Below are 18,344 nucleotides of genomic sequence, written 5' to 3' on the forward strand. Positions count from 1 at the left end.
AGGGTCGTGCTAAGTTGCTGAGGCTGGCCTTGAACTTCAATCCTCCTGCCTCAGCCTCCTGAGGTCTGGGATTACAGGCGTGCAGACATTTTGTAATTTTTTCCAGTCTCCATAGTGACTGAAGGGAGTGGAGAGCTGGACCCTGAATCCCACCCCTGCATGTGTCGGTTCTCTGTGACAGGAACACGGAAGGGGGCCCATGGGGGAGATGACCACTCTCCCACAGAGCAGGGCTCCACCTGGCTCTGTGGTTCCCTGGCTGGGGGACCTTGGGCCAGTGAGAGCCGTGGTTTCTGTCCTTGTAAGGTGGTTGTAGGTGGGAACTGAGAGCCCAGAGCTGAGGTGCCACAGCACCCACAGCAAACCCCACTCAGCTCCTGGTGGGGGGTACAGGGAGCCTGGAAGGTTCTTGAGCGGCTACCCAGGCAGACACGCTTCATGGGCCATGTCTGTCATTCAGGGAGGCTATGATAGGGCCCACTTATGATTGGGATCCTGCTCTGCCTCCAGCTGGGCCAGGTGGCCATCCTCTGCACCAGGGAGGAGAGGGGCCCACATCACGGGAAGGAACCAGGTGCCCGTGACCCCAACCCAGGAGGAACACCTGTGGGCTCCATGGGATTGGGGGCGCCAGGCGGGCCGGGCTCCTGGAGGTGAGGCTGGGGAGGGAGGGCCGGGCGTCAGAGACGACAAGACAAAGCCACAAGGTCTGTTTATTCTCCACACGGCTGGCTGTCAGCTCGGCCACCTGAGGGGCACTGGGGACCAGCCGCCGCCCTTCTTCCTACTGGCTACCTACACACACACACACACACACACATACACACGCGCGCGCGCTGCCCCCCCTGGCACGCAGCCCACACCCAGGGCGCCCGGGCTCCAACTGCGAGACGCCACCCTCTGGTGGAGCCGAGCCTGCCCTGCAGCTGGGCAGGGTCGCAGGGTGTCCAAGGGGCCCTGCTCCTGACCTCCCCTCCTGGGTGTCGCTCCTGCAGCTGCTTCAGGGCCAAGGTGGGGGTGTTGGGGACCCCAGAGGACATGAGGACAGTGGGAGGGGACACAGACGGGCCAAGATGTCCTAGTCAACCTCTGCGCAGGGCTAACCATGGAGCCCAGCTGGACAGGAGGTCATGACTGTCTGTCCCCGGGGCGTGGAAGAGGGCAGGTGGGAGGCAGGCAGACGTCCATCCACGCACCCAGCACAAGAGTCACAGAGCTGCGTCCTGTGCACAGGACAAACTGGCCAAGGGGTGCGGGACGTAGGAGCTGCCCGCCGCGCGCTGGGCTGGAGTCCCTCCCTGGAGCACGCCTTCTGGGACGCAGCACAGGGGGGGGGGGGGCTGGCAGTGAGTTCTTCCTGGCACAGTGCCAGCAGGACAGCCAGAGGCAACTCTGTGGGTCCTTGGAGACGGAGGACGGGGCAGGGCTGCAGAGGGCTCCCAAGGCCACAGGGTTGCCATGAGGCCCAACAGCACACTGTCGCGTCTCCAGAGCGGCCCAGGAGTTCCAGAGAACTCTGCGGTGCCTGACTGGGCTCTGCGGGGCTGGGAGGCTGGGGACAGACGGGACGGGACAGGGCGGACGGGGCTGGCGGAACAAAGTCTCTCAACGTGCAGGTCCAACTTCAGTTTCTTTCCCTCTCTTGGGCAGCCCGACGGGAAAAAGTGGCCAACCACACGGGGGCCGCAGCTGGCGGGCAGAGCAGGACGGCGCCGGGACAGCTGCGGGAAGGCAGACCAGGCCCGGCAGTCAGGCCGCAGCAGGAGGCCAGGCCCGTGTGCATGGGCCAGGCCAGCGCAGACAGAGGGCTCAGGAAGCCTGGAGGAAAAGCTTATTCCAAAGGAGGCTGCAGAGCGGCCAGTGGTGCAGCGAGAGCTCAGCCTAAGCGAGGGCCTGGACGCCATCCCTGGCCCCAGAGGAGGAGGAGGGACAGGAAGCACCTGGGGAAGTGGCCAGGCCCTGGCTGCACGCACTCAGCTGCAGCAGCCCTAAACGGCTCCCGCTCGGGTGTCCCTGAGGTCATCTGGTTAAAAATCAACGTGTGTGTGTCAATGACATTGTGCAAGGTGGCGTCAGGGCAGGACAGAAGCCTCTTCCACAGAGGCCCGGGAGCCATGTCCACTGCGGCCAGGCAGGTTGAGGGAGGGACCTTGGGATGCTAACCAAGCCAGCGAGGGGCCGCTGGGGCCCACCCGGGACACTGAGCCCATTGAAACAGCCACCAGCACCACACCTGCTCTCAGGAGTGACGACAAGCCTGACATATACACGGGCCATCCAGGTGGCCGCTGGGCATCTACTGATCCCATGCTGCCTCATCCAGCTGGGGTAGGGCCAACGCTGGACAGGGTCCCGATGACCAGGGAAGCCTTGTCTGGCCTCGGAGCTCGGGGCAAACCTGGCTTTGGCAGGAGGACCTGCCTGCAGGGCCTCACCTAGCCGGTCACTCCTGCTGGTCATCGTTGCTGGCACTGGGGGTCCGACTGCGCATCTGACTCCGGAGCTGCTCGATCAACTCCGGGTTCTGCTGCTGCATCTGCTGCGCGAACTGCTGGCCCCTGTGTGGACGGTGCAGCTTGGCGGGGGCCGGCCGCTGCTTCCAGCTCCTCCTTCCGCCCAGATTGGACCCGGGGCCTCTGCCTTCCGTGCCAAGGACACCAGGTCCCCTGGGCGCCTAGGGACGTGCTGTGTGCCCACCCGCGCCCCGTGGAGCAGCTCTACTCACGCCTGGATGAGGGTGGCCAGGTCGTTCTGCAAGGGGCTGGTGCCGGGCGTCCCCAGGGGGTTGTGGCTGCTGGAGATCATCCCGGACACGCTGTGGAGAGCAGCAGGGCTCAGCCAACGGCCAGACGGCCCTCCCCATGTGGCCCTGGGTGTGGCCTGGGAGGTCCATCCTTCTCAGGCAGATTCTCTGCACCTGGCAGACCCCAGGGTGCCCAGCCCTGCCTCCCAGGACTGCCCCGTTCTGGCCTAAACACAGTAGTGGTCTTAGCCAAGCGGCTGCCCCCAGGGACACTGCATGACATTTGGGGTGACCGTGACTAGCACTGGGGTGTCCTGGCAGGGAGAGGTGGAGGCAGGGATGCTGCTCAGCAAGCTGCAGTGCCAGAGAGCCACCGGAGAGCCACCGGAGAGCCACCGGAGAGCCACCGGAGAGCCACCCGGAGAGCCACCCAGAGAGCCACCCAGAGAGCCACCCGGCCCTGCCGAGGACCCTGCTGTGGCTGAGAGCAAGCTTTGGTGAGGGAAGAAAGTGGCCTGGCAGTATGTGCTCGGCCAGCCACTCTGGCACGTATCAGGGACCCTGACCCTCACCCCCCATTCACAGCAGCACCACCCCCTCGGGAGACGCAGAGCAGAAGCCAGGGGTCTGCTGGCAGATGGGCAGCACAGCCTGACCCCGTATACCCAGAGCGTCCTCGGCCAGCAAGAGCACACTGACAGCTGCAGCATGGATGGTCCCAAGGACCTGGTGCTCAGTGAGAGCCAGACACACAAGGCCACAGCGTGTGACCCAGTGACAGGGGAGTCCAGAGACAGGACGTGGACTTGCAGGCCTGGAAGGGATGGGGGACAGCTTGGGGAAGGGACTTCCTCTGGGGTCACAGAGTGTCCAGGAGTTACACTGTGGAAGCTGGCCCCCGACACTCTGAATACTTAACACCAGGAACTGTTAAGCTTCAATTAAGAAAGAAAATATTTTGAATTTTGATACAGGCCTTGCTAAGTTGCTGAGACTGGCCTTGAACTTGTGGTCCTCCTGCCTCAGCCTCCCCAATCACTGGGATCACAGGCGTGTGCCACTGTACTTCGTTTTTCAAAATAATCAAAGTTTATGTCATGTACACTGTGCCACAACAAAAGAAACCCACCACACAATGACACAAGTGTTGTCACTTACAGCTGCTGAACTTGCGGGTTGTTCATGAGGTTTGACGCCTGAGGGGAAACACACGGGTCGGGAAGTCACTCTCCACCCCGAGTTCTCACTGTCCCCCCACCAGCAGGGAAGCGCTAGCCACTGACCCACGCTGCCAGCCCCAGATTCCACCAACCTGGCCCTCCCCCTACGTCTGCTTGTCTCCTCGCTTGTGTGGCAGTGCCAGCTCTTCCCACTTGCACCCCGGGGGCCTGGAGACCTGCCCTTCCTCGCAGGCGACAGGGCCTGGCCACAGGGCTGCCTGCTCTCACCCGGCCAAGCCCCCACGTCTGCCCCAGGGCGTGTCCGGGTGTGCCCGGGCACCGGATGGTCTCTGGGACCCACTCAGCGTGCCCGAGCAGACTTCAGGGTGCCTCCGGGGTGGCGGCTCCCAGGCCGGCGCCTCCTTCTAACGGGCAGGAGGCAGGTGCCCTCCGCCTTCCCAGGTGCACGCGGCTCTGCCAGTGTGGGTGGGGTGGCTGCGTGCCCACGAGGCCTGCCTCACAGAACCGCTGGCAGGCCGTGACTTGCCACACCCACGAGGCCAGGACTCTGACCACTGTCCACTGCTGCCTGAGCCTTGCAAGGGCAGGCACAGCTGCCCTGCCCTCTGCTGCAGGGGAGGCACCCGGCAGTGCTGCTCCAGCCGCTGCCTGCTCTGGGGAGGACATCCTCTGGCGCCAGGACACTGATGGCCCCTCTTTTCATTTTTTTGGTGCTGGGCGTTGGACCCAGGGGGGCTTGACCCCTGAGCCACATCCCTATCCTCCTCCACAGCCTCCCCCTGAGATGCCGCGTGCACCCTAGTGCCCAGTGTCCTCCCTAGCAGTGCGCCAGTCACCACAGCCCGAGGCTGCAGGCCCTGTGCGTGGCAGGGGGTGGGCACTCAGGGAGCGTGGTGCAGTGTGGATGGCTCTGTAGGGTCCTGGCTACCACAGGCTCATGTCCCTTTCACAGTAGAAGTACTGGCATTGGAAAGTGGCACCTGGGACCCTGCATTATCTCCTCTGGGCCCCAGGAGATGGACACGGCCATACACTCCTACTGCACTCTCTAGCACACGGGGGAGCTGGGGGTCACCTCCTGGACTCTGTGAGCCTGGCCCTGGGTAGGGACTGTGGGCGGGGAGCGGGGCTGTTACCATGCTCACGAAGCTTGGGTTGGTCAGCATGCTAGTGATGTCGAAGCTGCCCACACTTCCTGTCTGGAGACAAGAAAGCTCTGGTTAGTGGTGGCCGGACACAGGACCATGGCCAGCAACCCTAGGGCCTGAGGGGTGAGAGCCCTGTGGGGCTCAGCGGCCCCTTAGCCTGAGTACCAAGGGGGGCTGCCTCCTGGCAGAAGCCGTGAGCAGCACTCTGGGGAAAGCCTGCTAGGTGCCAGGCCTTTGACTTCCTGCGCCGTGGCACCCTGGGCTGGCGAGCCTGCAGGGGCAGCTCCCTGGGCTGACCACCTGCAGGGCCAACCCTGCCCGGAGAGGGCCTTTCAGGGGCACCCCCCTCGTGGGCTCCCAGCCTCACCAGGCCACGGGTGCCCGGGTGGCTGAATGAGCCAAAGCAGCCAGCCCGAGCCTGCCACCCAGCGGGGTCACATCAGGGCCCTGGCCACCTGACCCAGGCAAGGCTGCCCCAGGCAGCCCTGACGGGCACTCCCCATTCCCCGGGTTTGGGTGTAAACTTCTTTCCTTGTGACAGTCTTTCCCGGGCCCGAGTCACACACGTGAACACAACCAACCCCGGGTCGCGAGGCCCCGGCCCCACCCCGCAGCCGCCCCCCGCTCACAGGACTCGGGGCCTCCCGCAGCTTCAGCTCCGCTATCTTGAGGTTGGACTTGTAGGTCTCGTTCTCGGGGTCCAGCTCCAGGGCCTTCTTGTAGTAGGCCACGGCCTCCGTGTGCTTGTTTAAGCTGGAGAGCGCCAGGCTGCGGGGAAAGGGGCTGCTGCAGGGCCGGGCAGCCGCCAGGGTCCCGAGGTGCTGCCTGCCTGGGCTTGGCGGGGGCACACCGCCTGCAGGGGCTCCGGGGTGTCTGAGAAGACGTGTCGGGAGCCCAGGCCCACAAGAAGGGCCCCCTTTGGGCACACACAGTGCTTCCTCCTGAGGTGCAGCGAGGGGAGGACGTCACTCCAAATGTCATGGTCCCAAAGACTGGGCTTGGCCTTCGTGCACGCTGCTGGCACACAGCTGCTGAAACGCTGGGACACCTGAGTGTCAGTGCCCGGGACACAGCGGAGTCTGGCGAGCCCCCAGGCAGCCTTGGCAGGGGGCAGTTGACCACAACAGTCCAAAAAGAGGACAGGAACTCTGTGCCCCACGCTGTGTGGACGGGGCTCCTGTGCTGGGCCCCTGAAGCCCACCCAGGGCGTCTGGCTACTCCTCTCTGCAGGCTGCCCGGCTGCCACCACGCCCGGCCCAGGCCCAGGGCAGGGCCCCGGGAGCTCTGGACCCCCAGCCGCCTTCAGACGTGGGGTACACGGCTGGTGCCCAAAGACGGGGTCGAGCCACCCCAGACAGACGTGTGGAGCTGAGCTGGTGAGGCAGCTTGCCACCCAGGGACCAGGACCCCGCAGCCACTCACCCCATGCGGCCGTAGGCTTTGCTGTAGGCCGGGTCTATGCAGATGGCCCTCTCGCAGTCCTGCACGGCTCCTGCGTAGTTCCCCAGCTTGCTGTAGGCTGCGGCTCTGCGGGGACAAAGGCAGGCGGCTCCTGCAGGCAGCCCCGGGGCTAGGGGGTGGCGACAGGCCAGCCAGGACGCAGAGGGCCAGGACACCTGGGCACCAGCCTGTGGGCAGGGAGGAGTGTGGCCTGGAGATGGCCCTGGCACATGGGGCCTCAGCACCAGATCTGCACCCCACATCACCAGATTCTGCCACCCAGGTACTACCCACTCATGGGGACACCAGAGGCCAGTGTGCCCACAGGCGTGCTGAGGGAGGAGAGAGCAAGGCACTGACGCCACCCTGCTTGGCCATGTCCCAGTTCTGCCTTGATTTCCTCGTCTGTCACGGGGGCAAGAGAACCCATTCCTCACCAGGTGGGAGGCCACACAGGACCTGGCCAGAGACAGCTCCTGCCCACCCTCTAGTAGCCAGTCTGGCTGGAGACCTTTTCTATTTCGCCCCTTTTCTTCCGTGCGAGGGAAGAAACAGTCAGCCCCCACATCCGGAGGGTGCACTGCAACCCCGAGTGCAGGCCCGGGGCCGAGGCTGAGTGCTGGGCCTCCGAGGAACCCACCTGAGGCGAGGGGCACACAGACAGAGCTCCCTGCACCGCACTGAGCGAGTGCTGTGCAGTGTGCGCTCTGGAACAAGGCCAGCTGGGCAGGAAAATCCTCTCACCTTGGCTTTCAGGGGGCCCCTAACCTGTGCAGGGGGAGGGGAGGACCTGCAGCCACCTGGCCACCCTCATGCCTTTCAGGACGCCAGCCACGCCTCAGTCCTGCGCCACTCCCTCCCCGGCTCCTCACATGCTCTCAGTGAACCTGGGACTTTGCTTTGTGACAGTGCCTTGCTAAGCGGCAGAGGCCGCTCTCGAACTTGCCAGGCTCCTGGCGCAGCCTCTGCGGGGCTCATTTCCGACAGAGGAAAGCGCTAGGGGAGGTGCTGGAGAGCAGGGTTGTGGCGGCCGAGGGGCGGCGGGGGCCTCAGTACAGAGCCAGCACCCCACCCGAGAGGCTGGGGACAGTTCCCTCAGATCCTGGAACAGCTTCGACGCCACAAGGCATCCTGAGGAGGGGACCCAAGGCCAAGGGTGACATGCACTTACACTCCCTGTCAATCGCACTGTCGTGCCTGTATTCTGACTGTGACCCTTCGCAGGAGGCCAGGTCTGGAATCCCCACCTGAGGTGTCCTGGGCCGGGGTCCAGGCTGTGGGGCCTCAGAATGTCTGCGTGCTCTACTTGTCCTATCTCTGCCACTTTCCTGAAAACCCAGAACTAGTCCAAAATAAAACGGTAAAAGAACAAATCCCAGGAAAGCAGCCAGGCCCGCGCAGGGGACTCGCGAGCGACGGACACACTCGGGCGCGGCTGCTCCACGGCCTGGCACTGGACTCTCCGTCCAGCTCCGCACCTTCCCCAGCCAGGATGGGCTCTGCAAGACTGCGCCTTACATGGTGAGGCTCTGCCAGGGCAGCTGGCTTTTCCTCCCAAAACAGGCCAGGGTTAGGATGTAGCCGTGGCAGAGCAGGCGGTGGCACATACAGGACCCAGGGTCTGTCCCCAGCAGCACATGAGACAGAAATGGAGGCCAAACACTGCCACTCACCACCATCAGAAAGCCCACGGCAAACGCGTGACACGTTCTCCCAAGGCCAGCCTCCGCTCCTGGTGTGGTGTGGACAGTCGTACCACCCAACCACAGGTTAGGAGGCCACCTCCTGACCTCCCTCCTCCCGAGGCGCAGGTGGACCAGCCCATCTGCTGTGCCTGCGCTCCCTGGCCCCAAACGCTGAGCCCCCTGGCGCCCGGCCCGTGGCACCTGTTGCAGAAGTAGACGGCGTTGGCGGGGTTGAGCTCAATGGCCTTCCCATAGAGACGCACGGCGGCCTCGAAGTTCTCCACCTTCATCTGCTCATTCCCTAAAAGGAAAGAAAGGTGTGTGCCCAGCGTGTCACAGCAGACCTGGGGACACAGGTGTGACCCTGGCTCGCCCGAGCTCCGATCACAGGGCAGGATGCAACATTCAGGTCCCGCTCAGGAACTGCTGGAACTACGTGGGGTTCTCCAGGCACAAGCTTCCAGCTCTGCACGTGAGTGGCAGGAGGCCCAGGCCAGCGAGCAGAGCCATCCCCTGGTGTCCTCGGGAGACTGGATCTAGAACCCCCACAGACACCAAAATCACAGGTGCTCAAGCTCCTGGCATGAGATGGCACCTCCTCCGGTAGACGCCACAGCGTCCCCAGGTGGCCCTATGAGCACTAGGAGGACGGACAGTAAGGAGACACTTGTGGTGACCAGTGTGATGCCTGTTTTTTGACTGTTATGATCTGCGGTTGGCCGACTCTGCAGATGGGGAGCCCGGTGGCACAGAGGGACAGCCATGTCTTGGACTCTCTGCTAACCTCACAGCACCGTGGCTGTCCTACGAGGCCTGGTCCCCGTTCCAACAGGGAGGAGGGGGCAGCAACCACCTGAGGCTGTGCCTGTCGTCCTGGGTGACGGAGCTCAGTGGTTTTCCCTATATTCAGCGCATTACGTGACCATCACCTCTATCCAGTCCAGAACATTCCATCACACAAAAAAGAAAGACTGTCTCCACGAACAGTCCCCTGTCCCCTCCCAGTCCCCACATCCACGAAGCCCCTGCCTGCCTTTCACTGAGCATGAGCCGCAGCCATGTCACCTTGCTCCTGCCCTGGCCGAGGACACCCCATGGTGGATGGACTGTGCTATGTGTCCCTTCATCCCCTGAGGGACACCTGTGGCTCCCCTGGCTGCCTGGCTGCTGTGCGTGTGACTGCAGTGTCCGCCCGACGCAAACGGCTGGTCAGAGAAACTACCCCAGGCCCCGAGGAGAGCGGGCGCCTGCCTTCCACGGTGGCTGTGCCGTCCACACTCGTGCTGGCTGTGCTCGAGAGGCTGCACTCTCTTACTAGCCCATGCGTCCCCCTTGGGCCAGCTCGCTGACCACTGCCCTCCAGCGTCACCTCCTGACCGGCCACTTGCCCTCACCTTCGGTTTTGAGGCGCTCTGCCTCTGCCGAGTCCTCCTCGGAGGGCGGGGTCCGCTCAGGGCTCCTCAGGTCCTGTGGCATCTCCTGCCCGAGGAAGGTGCCCCTTGTGCTCAGGCAGCCCTGCAGCCTCAGCCTGGCAGTCCCCGCGGGACGGCTCTGGACAACCCGCTCAGAGGCTCCTGGCCCTCTGCAGGGCCCTGGGGAGGGACTGGGGCCACTAGCCCCTGCTCACAGGATGAGGATGGCCAGTGCCCCTGGGCCTGGGTTCCGGCTCTGAGCTGGTGGGGGAGCAGTTGGCACCCTGAGATGTTCCGCTGCTGCTGTCCTCATTTTGGGGTGAGGTGGGGGAAGCCCAGGGCTCACCTTGCCTGTGGCAGCTGCTTCAAATATTTCTGGCAGAGTCTGGGGAAGCGCCAGGCCGCTGTCCTCCACCGTCACCCCGAAGGCGGTCTCCAGGCACTGGATGGCAACTGCGGGGGAGGAGGGACGTTCCTGGAGGCCACCAGCCCTGGGAGGGCAACGCCGGGGGTCCTCAGGCCTAGGGGCTCACACGTCCTCTCCGCCGTGTCTACTCACAAAGGCCCCTCACCCACCGCCCGGGCCCACAGGCTCCCGACGGGCTTCCTTTTGTTCTGGTCCACCTCAAAGCCTGGACGCTTGGGGTGGACAATGTGCCCACACCTGCCAGCAGTCAGGTGGCTGACCTCAGGGCTCTCTGTGGAGTCACAATGCTGAGGCCACCTGGCGGAGGGGTGGTGGGCCTGGTCTGGCCTGGAGGGCCATATGGGGGGAAGTGCCCAGGGGCACTGCAGGACTCCAGGGGAACCTGGCCAGGGTCAGCAGCTCAAGTTCTCTGGCCCCACAGCCAGACCCCGTGTGCAGGATGGCTCACCCCCTGCCCTCAGCAGCAGGGAGCCCTCCTGCCGCCTGGACCCAGGGGCTGACCCAGCTGGAGTGGAGGGAAGGAGGGCGCTATCTCCTCCCCAGGCGGCATCCATGCTGTGGTGCCACCCACCCCAGGGCAGGTCCCACGGCGTCCCTGGGCTCTTTCCTCCTAGGCCCCACTAAGCCCTACTGCCCTCACCCGGAGGGTGTGTGCAGATGCCCACGGCTGGCCCCCAGAGCCTCCCCTGCCCTGTGAGCTTCCTCAGCACTTCCACAGGGAGCAGACCCAGGCAGAGGAGCCTGGCAGAACACAGGCCACCAAGGCTGCCTCCCAGAGGCGTCCTCTCCCTCCCACACCTGGCACCATGCAAGGGGAGGACGCTCAGCTCTTCCTGGGGACCAGTGGGCTGGGAACCTGGGGAAGGGACCCAAGGAGAATCCTTCTCCCACCAACGTGCACAGAAGGGCTGGGAACATTCTGGAACCACAGCTCAATGGATGATGACTGGGAGATGAAATGCTCCTGAAGGGGGCTTGGCCCACAGCTAGAAAATAGAGCTGGGCCAGCAGGTGAGCACTGGCCCCTGGATGGGCTTCTGCCCCTCTCTGGCTAATTACTTACCTGAGAGCTGAGGAAAGGCCAGGTACCTAGGCTTGGCAGCGGGAGGCCGCTTTACACTCACCTGTCCACAGTGCAGCGGGGGCCAGGGTCCCCCCACCAGGGCAGGAGGTAGACAGGGGCCTGCATACCTTCTAAGCTCTCCTGGGCATCCGAAGAGAGCCCCCCGTGCCGGAGCTGGTCATGCAGGAACTGGATGATGGCGTAGGCCAGGCGCTTCTTGTTATCCATCTTGAGACGGGAGGGGGAGACGTCCGAGGTTCAGGATCTGTGGTGCACGCAGAGAGAGTGTGCTGAGTGGTGGGGACGGGGAACCTCCCCCAGCCCCTCACACTCTGCTGCAGGCATCCAGACCTGCCGCAACTTGCTGGGCCCTGCCCACTGCACTGTGAGGGCCACTTGCGTGTTCTGGGCAGTCTCAATCTCATGGGGATAGAGGCAGGACTGCAGCATTATGCATGTCACAGATGGGGACCCCAATTCACTGATCTGCCTCTGTACACAGAACGACCTGGTCCCAGGGCTGGGCGTTGGGCTGCCTGGCGGAGGCCAGAGCCGGGTCCACCTCTTCCAGGACACACTGACTGCACACGTCAGTATCAGAATGTGTGGCTCTTCTCTAGGACACTCGTGCCCCACCCGGGTTCCAAGGACTGCCTTGCTCCTTGGCGCCTCTGCTCCCAGCGCTCATGGGGACTCTCGCCTTCCCCACACAGCTCTAGGGGCCCCAGAGGGTACGCCAGCCCTGCACCTGGAACTGCAGCTTACAGACGGGTTGTCCTGGGGCCTGGACCAACCTGGAGACTTTAGCTACAGTGGCCTCGGCAGTGCCAGCAGGAAGCCCCGCGAGGGCTGCCCCAGCCTCCTGTGGGGCAGGTGCCAGTGAAACCAGCCAGCCAGGCAAGGGCCCAGGGCAGGGTCAGGCCTGCGTGCCACCTAGGGGCACCAAACGTGTTGTAGGACAAGTAGCACCAGGGCTGGGCCTGTGCAGTCCCCGCGGCACCCAGTGGGCTGCTGTTTTGCACTGGGGGCTCAGGCCAGCCACGTGCAGGAGACACAGACCGGTTTCCAGGGTAGGGAGACGCTTCGCTGGAACTGTGGGCGCTGGGCTGGGGGCCCCCTGCTCGGTTCCCTACGGCTATGTCATGGTGACTGCTGCTCCGCTTTGAGCCCTGGTCCAGCTTCAAAGTGAAGGCACCGGCCCAGGACCAGGACCCAGTTCTCCTCTGAGCTGGGACGGCACCCAGAGTCTGGTGCCTGAGACCACTTGCACACGTAGGTCAACTGCCAGATGCCCTTGTGGGCTGAGCGGTGTCCCCAAACTCCACAGGGTGCAGTCCTGATCCTCAAGACCCCAGAACGTGACTGCTGGAGATCAGGTCCTCACAGAGGTAATCAATTCAAATGAAGCACCAGGTGGGCCTGACCTGTGTTGGTGACCCTATAAAAAGGGGTTTTCAGTTCTGACCGACGAGCCCTGCGGTCTCTGGCCCTTGCTACGCAGCCATGGCCAACCAGGCACCGCTGGGGTCGGGGAGCGTGCTGAGCCCCGGGCTCTGGACTCACAACAGCAGGTCGGTCCTATTTTTAGGCAGCCGACTCAGGCAGAGGAGCCTGGTAACGTGCCCAGGGCCACCCTGGAGGGATGCACAGGTTATCAACGCAGAGGAAAGAGGCACCAGTCCACCTGCAAGGGGTGACTGGCTGTGTGCCACCAGGGACGCGGGAGCCAGAAGCGGAAGCAGCTCTTCTTCTGCAGGGAAGTGCGTGTTGATCTCCTTTCATCTCAAGTGCCCAGGTGTCCAGTGGACCAGACACAGGGTCGCACACACGAGGCGCCTGTGGGTGAAACTGGAGAGCGAGCCCGGAGGTAGCAAACCTGAGCACTTGCTCTGTGGCCTGTAAACCACCCACTGTGCGTGTCAGCAAGTGGGGAGCCGCCTCCAGAGGAAACAGACTCCGCCACACACTGGGGACTGAGCCCAGGACGCTCCACCACTGCCACACCCCCAGGCTTTTTGCTAGGTGGCCCAGGCTGGCCTGGAACTTGAGACCCTCCTGCCTCAGCCTCCTGTGTAGCTGGGATGACAGGTATGGCCACCACACCCAGGGAATTTCTAACAAACTGAGATGGTTTGTGGATTCCCTACCCATCTCCTGTGCAGCGAACATGGTGGCATCTGTTTCCAGAGGGTTTCATTCCTAGAATGGTGGCTCTCAATGGGTGACGATTCTGCCCCAGGGATACAGGCCGATTCTGGGGACAGCTGGTTGCTATGACTGGTGGTGCTCTGGCTTGGAGTGGGTGGAGGGCAGGGACAGTGTTCAGCGTTCTACGGTGTCCAGGATGCACACCCCAGAGGACAATTGGTTCCAGTGTCCACAGGGATGCCAGGGGCCTGGCCCAGAACACGCAAGCCGGAGCAGCCAGGCACTTGAGGGCAGCTGTGGGCCCTTCCTGCCCCTCGCCTACAGCACAGACAGCCAACAGGCCTGGGACCAGAGATCAGATGCCTGGGGTGTGTTGGTTCCTCTAAGATGTGGCACAGCCTGTGACCCCTAGGAAATGAGGAGTGGGCCTCCTGACCCGTTGCCTTCGACGACTGAGTCATCCAGCCCCTGCTCCACTCAGCCAGCGGGGTGTGCACACGGTGACCCCAGCACCGCAGGGGGCTGGCGCAGGAGGGCCTCAAGGGCGAGGCCAGCCTCAGTAACTTAGTGAGGCCATAAGAAAGTTAGGGACACCCCATCTCAAAAAAAAAAAAAAAAAGAGGCTGGGGATATGGCTCAGTGGCAAGAGTGCCTCGGGTTCGATCCCCAGAACTAAAACAAGACTTGGGTCATGTCCACAGCCTGGTGCCAGACGGCGCTGCACGGCATGGTCAGTGCGGCGCAAGTGCCCGTGGGTCTGTTTCCGCTTCCAGGAAACCACACCTATGGACAAGTGTCACAAAGGGAGGAGAGAAGCCATGGCTACCTAAGCCACGGCTGCTCCAGGGCAAGCTGTCACTCTAGTGGGCTGGTCCTGTGCACTGCAGGTGTCCGCTGGGGGGCAGGATCACACCCCTGTTGAGACCCCCTGAGATGGGGGATATCAAGGACCAAGAGACCCAGTGTCCTTCAAGCATCTGCCCTGCTGAGGCCCTGGGTGCTGCCCACACTGAAATCCACACTGAGTCGGGAGGAGAGGAGGTCAGGCCCAGCAGCTGAGGCCCCTGGGCAGTGCAGTTGCCGCACACGAGTGCTCTCTGCGTCTGTGGGAACAGGGAGTTGACTTTTTTTTTTTCCAAAAAATTAATCCAGCATCTCCCACTTGGCACCATGAACACTGGGGTTGGATCATTCTGCTGGGTGGATGTCCTGGGCACTACAGGGTGCTGAGCAGTGTCCCTGGCCTCCACTCATGCCAGGAGCATCTCCTGCCATGACAGCCACACATGTCCCCAGACATTGACTCCTGGCCCTGGGTGAAGAATGGTCAGGACAGACAGATTCCCTGGCCAAATGACTTCCAGACAGGGGCGCTGAGAACCTCCCTTGCAGAGCCCCCTGGACCTCGGGACTGTGGACAGGCGGCCCGGGCCTGTGGACTCACAGGAGGTGCAGAGCCCTGCACCGCGAGGCCCAGCTGGGCCACGACCTGCTATGTCCCTCACCCTGCTCGGGGTGGACATGACGTGGTTCCTAAATCCGACTTCAACCCCAACAAAGCTCTTCCCTACAGAGGGCCAGTCCAGTGTCCCAGGACGACGGCCTGCATGCCCGCCGCCACGCACCCATCTCCTCTGAACAATCACGGCTTGTAGGGTTTTGGCTGTCGGACAAACTTCCCAAAGGAGGCCTGCTCGGCGGGAACAGTGAGGGTTTTATGAGCCCAGGACCACTGCAGGGCCTGGCCCACAGGCGCAGGAGGGAGGTGGGCGTTGCGGGCCAGGGGCAGGCCGGGGTCCCAGGGCCGGCTCCTCTGGTGAGCTCCAGCCCCTTCGGTGGCCAGTGGCCACCTCCTGTTTTAGCTGAAACAACATAACAGCACAGCCTCTGTGCTTTTACCTTCCTCCCAGGGTTAATCACTGAAGGAAGAAAACGACCTGTCCTAAGGTGGCTTCCTACCTTGGAGTCAGGGAGAAGCACCCGCTGCCACGCCCCTCCTGGGCACACTCTGCCACCCCGCCCTGCCCCACCCTGCAGACTCCTGACAGTGGGGTGCTCTGCTCCTGCGCCCACCCTGGTACTCTGGGGTTCTGACTGGGTCCCCATGCACTCCCAGGGTCAGAGCCTGTTCTCTTCTGAAATGCCACTAGGACGTCACTGTGCATGTAAAAACCCTCATGAGGGTGTCCATGAGGCCCTTTGCCACCAGGTGTCACCTGACGTGGGGGTGGGGTCCACACATCCTCCAGGGCTGGCTCGCCTTTCCACCCACACACTCAGGAAGAAACCTCACTTCCTGCAGTCCTGGGTCCTGTTCCCACCCTGGGCCTCCTGTTCTTCACACCTGCTCCCCCCACACCAGGCTGAGTCCTGGGACCATCTCCCCAGGGCCACAGTGCTTGGCAGTGTCTGATCCGGACCGATGGGAAGTCACCAGCAGACTCAAGCCCTGGGCCTGACTTCCCTGAGGAAGTGGCCTCTCTTTGGCACTTGGTTTCCTCCTAGTAAAGAATGAGAGCTGTCCTGCTGCCTACCCACAGTTCCTCCTAAGCCCTCGCTGCCAACGTGCCGGCAAGAATGTGCAGTTGTGTAGACGGCCAGGGAGGAGCGTAGGGCGCAGCCTCTAACCTGGAGTGGAGAAGAACCCGCAGGAGTCATTCCCTCTTCCAGGAAGATTTAAGGGTAGATGCCGCTCAAGTTCCTGGCCTGCTCAGCACTTGCCAGATACCTAGTGACCCACTGTACACGTGAGGGCACTTTGCAGGGATCAGGAAACATTTTCTGAAAGAGGCAGAGCACTAAAAGCCTTCAGCCTCACAGGCTAGAAGAGCTCTGTGGTAACCACTCCATTCAGCCACTGTAGCCCCGATCCACGCACAGAACCAGTGTGAACCTTCCAAGGAGGCTGGCTGAGCTCCCATACGTCTTCATTCACAAAAACGGGCTGCAACAGGGTTTGGCTCTCTGATCAATGCTGGTGGCTTAACCCTCAGTCACTCGAGGAGTTTACTACTCTATCCCCCATTCTACAGAAAACAAAATTGAGGATTAGAATGTTCCCTGGACCACCCAAGTCTGCAGCTATGATAACACGTCAGGAGGATTGAAGCCAGGCAGTCTGACTCCTGTGCTTTTCCTCGCCCGGCACAATTATAAACACACACAAACCCAAAAGCCGCATATACTTTCAGGGGTCCATAAATCTCCCGCAGGCCATAATGGGGGAGAGCCACTGGCCTAGAATGTTTTTAACAGCAGCAGTATTTGCACACTGGGCTGGGTTACTCTCTGGGACAGACATCCTGGGCATTATCAAGGGTGCTGAATAGTATCTCTAGCCTTGACGCCCCCTCTGTGCCAGGAGCGCCACCTGTTGTGACAACCATAAATGTCCCCAGGCATGGCCCAGTGTTTCCTGGAGGCTGAATCACCACCAGTTGACACCCCCTGGGCTGGGGGATTCTGTGAACCCAAGAGACTGAGTTCCATAATCATTTGCCTGAGTTCCTGGGGTGCAGCCAATGCTGGAATCCACATGCTGAATCCATACTTGGTTTCTCAGTCTTGTCGCTGGACCCTGGGGTGGGCTCATTCTCTAGGGTGTTGTCCTGAGCACTTCAGGGTGCTGAGCCGCATCCCTGGCCTCCACCCATTCCATGTCCTAGTCTGAAGCCACAGATGTCCCCAGGCATCACCCAGGATGCCCTGGGGGACAAAACTGCCCTCAATAGAGAACCACTGGTCCAAAGGTGACAAAACAAATAATCAGAAACAAACGAAAACAGGAAAACCACTTAGCCAAAACGACTTACTACACACGTTTTCTGACACATCATAACCACAACAGCCAGTCTTCAGCAAGCACTTACTGAGTTCCTGGCACCTGACTAACGACTCTTTTAGAAACTTTAACTTCACAATGACCCTGCAAGGCGGGATCTTTTACAACTATGTCGGCAAGAAGCAAAGATCTGCTCAGAGAGGGAAAGCAACCTGCCCAGGTTCACACAGCTGGCGAAGGTGGCCGGCCGGCCCTCCCTCTCGATTTTCCCCACCTCTGGCATCCTATGCCAAAGGCCCTAATGCCAACTAGCACCAGCAACTGCTAACCCTTCGGGGTGCCCACGGCGTGCTGGGCCCCGCGGCCCAGAATGTCACGGTGACTGTGACAACACCCGTCTTACGGAAAGGGAAAGTAAGCCTCTGGGCAGCCGAGTCGCTGCCCAAGGTCACCCAGGTACCGAGTGGTGACGCTGGGACCAGCAGAGTCCCCGTGTCCAGGCGGTCGTGCTTCCAGGGAGGCCTCAGGAACAGGGGCAGCAGCGAGCGCTCATCCCGCCTGGTCCCCGCCGACAGCCTGCGGACCACCATCTCCAGGGCTGGACCCGGGACAGGGAGGCGAGGGTCCGCGACGGACAGCGCGCCTCAGTCCTGCCTCAGTTTCCCCGCCGCGCCGCCCACTCACGGCACCTCTTGGAACGCAGCGAAGCCAGCGGAGACCGCCCCACCTCTCAAGGGCTCCCGAGCCCCGGGAACTGCCAGCCACTGACGTCCAGGCCCACCCGGCTCACAGCGGGGGGGCCCCCACTCACCTGCGAGACAACCGAGCCCCGACCCACCGACGGCTGCGCCTGCGCACAGCGGCGCCGCTCGGCCCCGCCCCCGGGCGCGGCGCACGCGCAGGAGAAGCCTGCTCCGTTTTGTTTTCATTTTGCGCAGGTGCGTCCGTGGCCGAGGCGGGTGTGGAAGGAAGTGACGCAATATGGAGGCGGGAGCAAGCTGGTCGTTAGGGCAACTGACCTCTGCGGCCTAATGGAGGCCGGAAATTAGGGCTGTCAGCCCGCCGGAGCTGGGGCGCAGCGGTACCTGGTGGGACGGCGGCGGACCCTGTCGGCTGTGCGAGAGAAATTTGTGGTGCCGCCGAGTTTAGGCACCTGGCATCCGGAGTGTCATGGGCTCTTCATGGTCACTGTCGACTTCTGTTTGTTCATTTATTCATCCACACATCACCCGGTTCACCCACAAGTGCATTCTTTCATTCGTTTAATGTCTGCGAATTAAAGGGAAAAAATGGTGTGATGTGGTGTGATGTCATTG

The 18,344-nt window shown here is 62.4% G+C and overlaps 1 protein-coding gene across 3 annotated transcripts; it reads right to left on the reverse strand.

Moving 5' to 3' along the window:
* Positions 1-699: 699 nt before the first annotated feature.
* On the reverse strand, positions 700-17,962 carry SGTA (small glutamine rich tetratricopeptide repeat co-chaperone alpha). 3 transcript variants are annotated; one of them, XM_081283636.1, is made up of 13 exons: positions 17,840-17,857; positions 12,159-12,947; positions 11,228-11,364; positions 9,956-10,062; positions 9,592-9,676; positions 8,399-8,498; positions 6,495-6,599; positions 5,702-5,840; positions 5,061-5,123; positions 3,902-3,939; positions 2,726-2,815; positions 2,436-2,558; positions 700-1,721 (listed from the first exon to the last, which is right to left on the reverse strand). In XM_081283636.1, the coding sequence occupies exons 3-12, from the start codon at positions 11,325-11,327 to the stop codon at positions 2,444-2,446; spliced, it is 942 nt and encodes a 313-aa protein (XP_081139762.1). In that variant the 5' UTR covers positions 11,328-11,364; positions 12,159-12,947; positions 17,840-17,857; the 3' UTR covers positions 700-1,721; positions 2,436-2,443. The 3 variants fall into 3 exon arrangements, with proteins under 3 accessions (XP_081139762.1, XP_081139761.1, XP_081139763.1); XM_081283635.1 differs by lacking the exon at positions 12,159-12,947 and having other exon boundaries at positions 17,840-17,962; XM_081283637.1 differs by lacking the exons at positions 12,159-12,947; positions 17,840-17,857 and adding an exon at positions 11,894-12,087.
* Between the last annotated feature and the right edge of the window lie 382 nt (positions 17,963-18,344).

Source organism: Spermophilus citellus (genome assembly GCF_964194105.1).
Source record: "Spermophilus citellus genome assembly, chromosome: 3".
Lineage (NCBI taxonomy): Eukaryota > Metazoa > Chordata > Mammalia > Rodentia > Sciuridae > Spermophilus > Spermophilus citellus.